The 644-nt window shown below is 41.3% G+C and overlaps 1 protein-coding gene across 1 annotated transcript in view; it reads right to left on the bottom strand.

Annotated features, from left to right (window-relative positions):
- The window catches only part of LOC119588493 (ATP-dependent DNA helicase Q1-like), a gene marked incomplete at its 5' end in the record, with an annotated part of 8,296 nt that continues 7,652 nt past the window's right edge, over positions 1-644 (bottom strand). Inside the window, 1 exon segment of the mRNA XM_037937138.1 lies at positions 1-484. Coding sequence (XP_037793066.1) covers positions 15-484 — 470 coding nt within the window.

Genomic DNA, 644 nt, shown 5'->3' on the forward strand with positions numbered 1-644 from the left:
TGAAATTCACATGTCTACCCAGAATTATCACTGTCTTCACTGGAATCGATTGTAATAACTCGCTTCTTCTTATTATCAGAAGTGCTCGGACCTTCAGAATCACTGCTGTTCAACTCGAAGTTCACATCAGATTCCGAGCTGCTGTCACTGTCCTTCTGGATTCTTTTCCTCTTTCCTGATGTGCCATTTGAGCTCTTGCTGTTCTCACTGGGTTTTTGCTTTGAGCTCGTGCTCTTGCTACTACCAGTGTGGTTATAGGTATCACTGGCATGTTCCTTATGAATACTACCACTAGAACCCTTGGTTTTGGAATTCTTTGATTCACTTTCACTCTTAGTCCCTTTCACAGACTTGCTGAAAAGATCTTTATTTGTCTTCCCTGCTCCCTTAAGGTCTAGTGAAGGTCCTTGAGGATCACTAATGCTTTTCCTGATGCCCGCGATCTCCATTGGGCTTGGGGGGATACCTGCTTCAGCCTTTGGACCTGAAATAGGGTTGAAGTATAAGGCTTTAAGATAAAGTGTACTTGTAAGTGATTCAAGACCTTTCTAGTTGTATGTAATCCAACAAAAATGGGGAAAAAGATGATGAAATTCAATAGAGTAGTAGGACAAATACACAAGCTGCCAATAATATAGATTGGA

This window comes from Penaeus monodon, chromosome 24 (genome assembly GCF_015228065.2).
Source record: "Penaeus monodon isolate SGIC_2016 chromosome 24, NSTDA_Pmon_1, whole genome shotgun sequence".
Classification (NCBI taxonomy): domain Eukaryota; kingdom Metazoa; phylum Arthropoda; class Malacostraca; order Decapoda; family Penaeidae; genus Penaeus; species Penaeus monodon.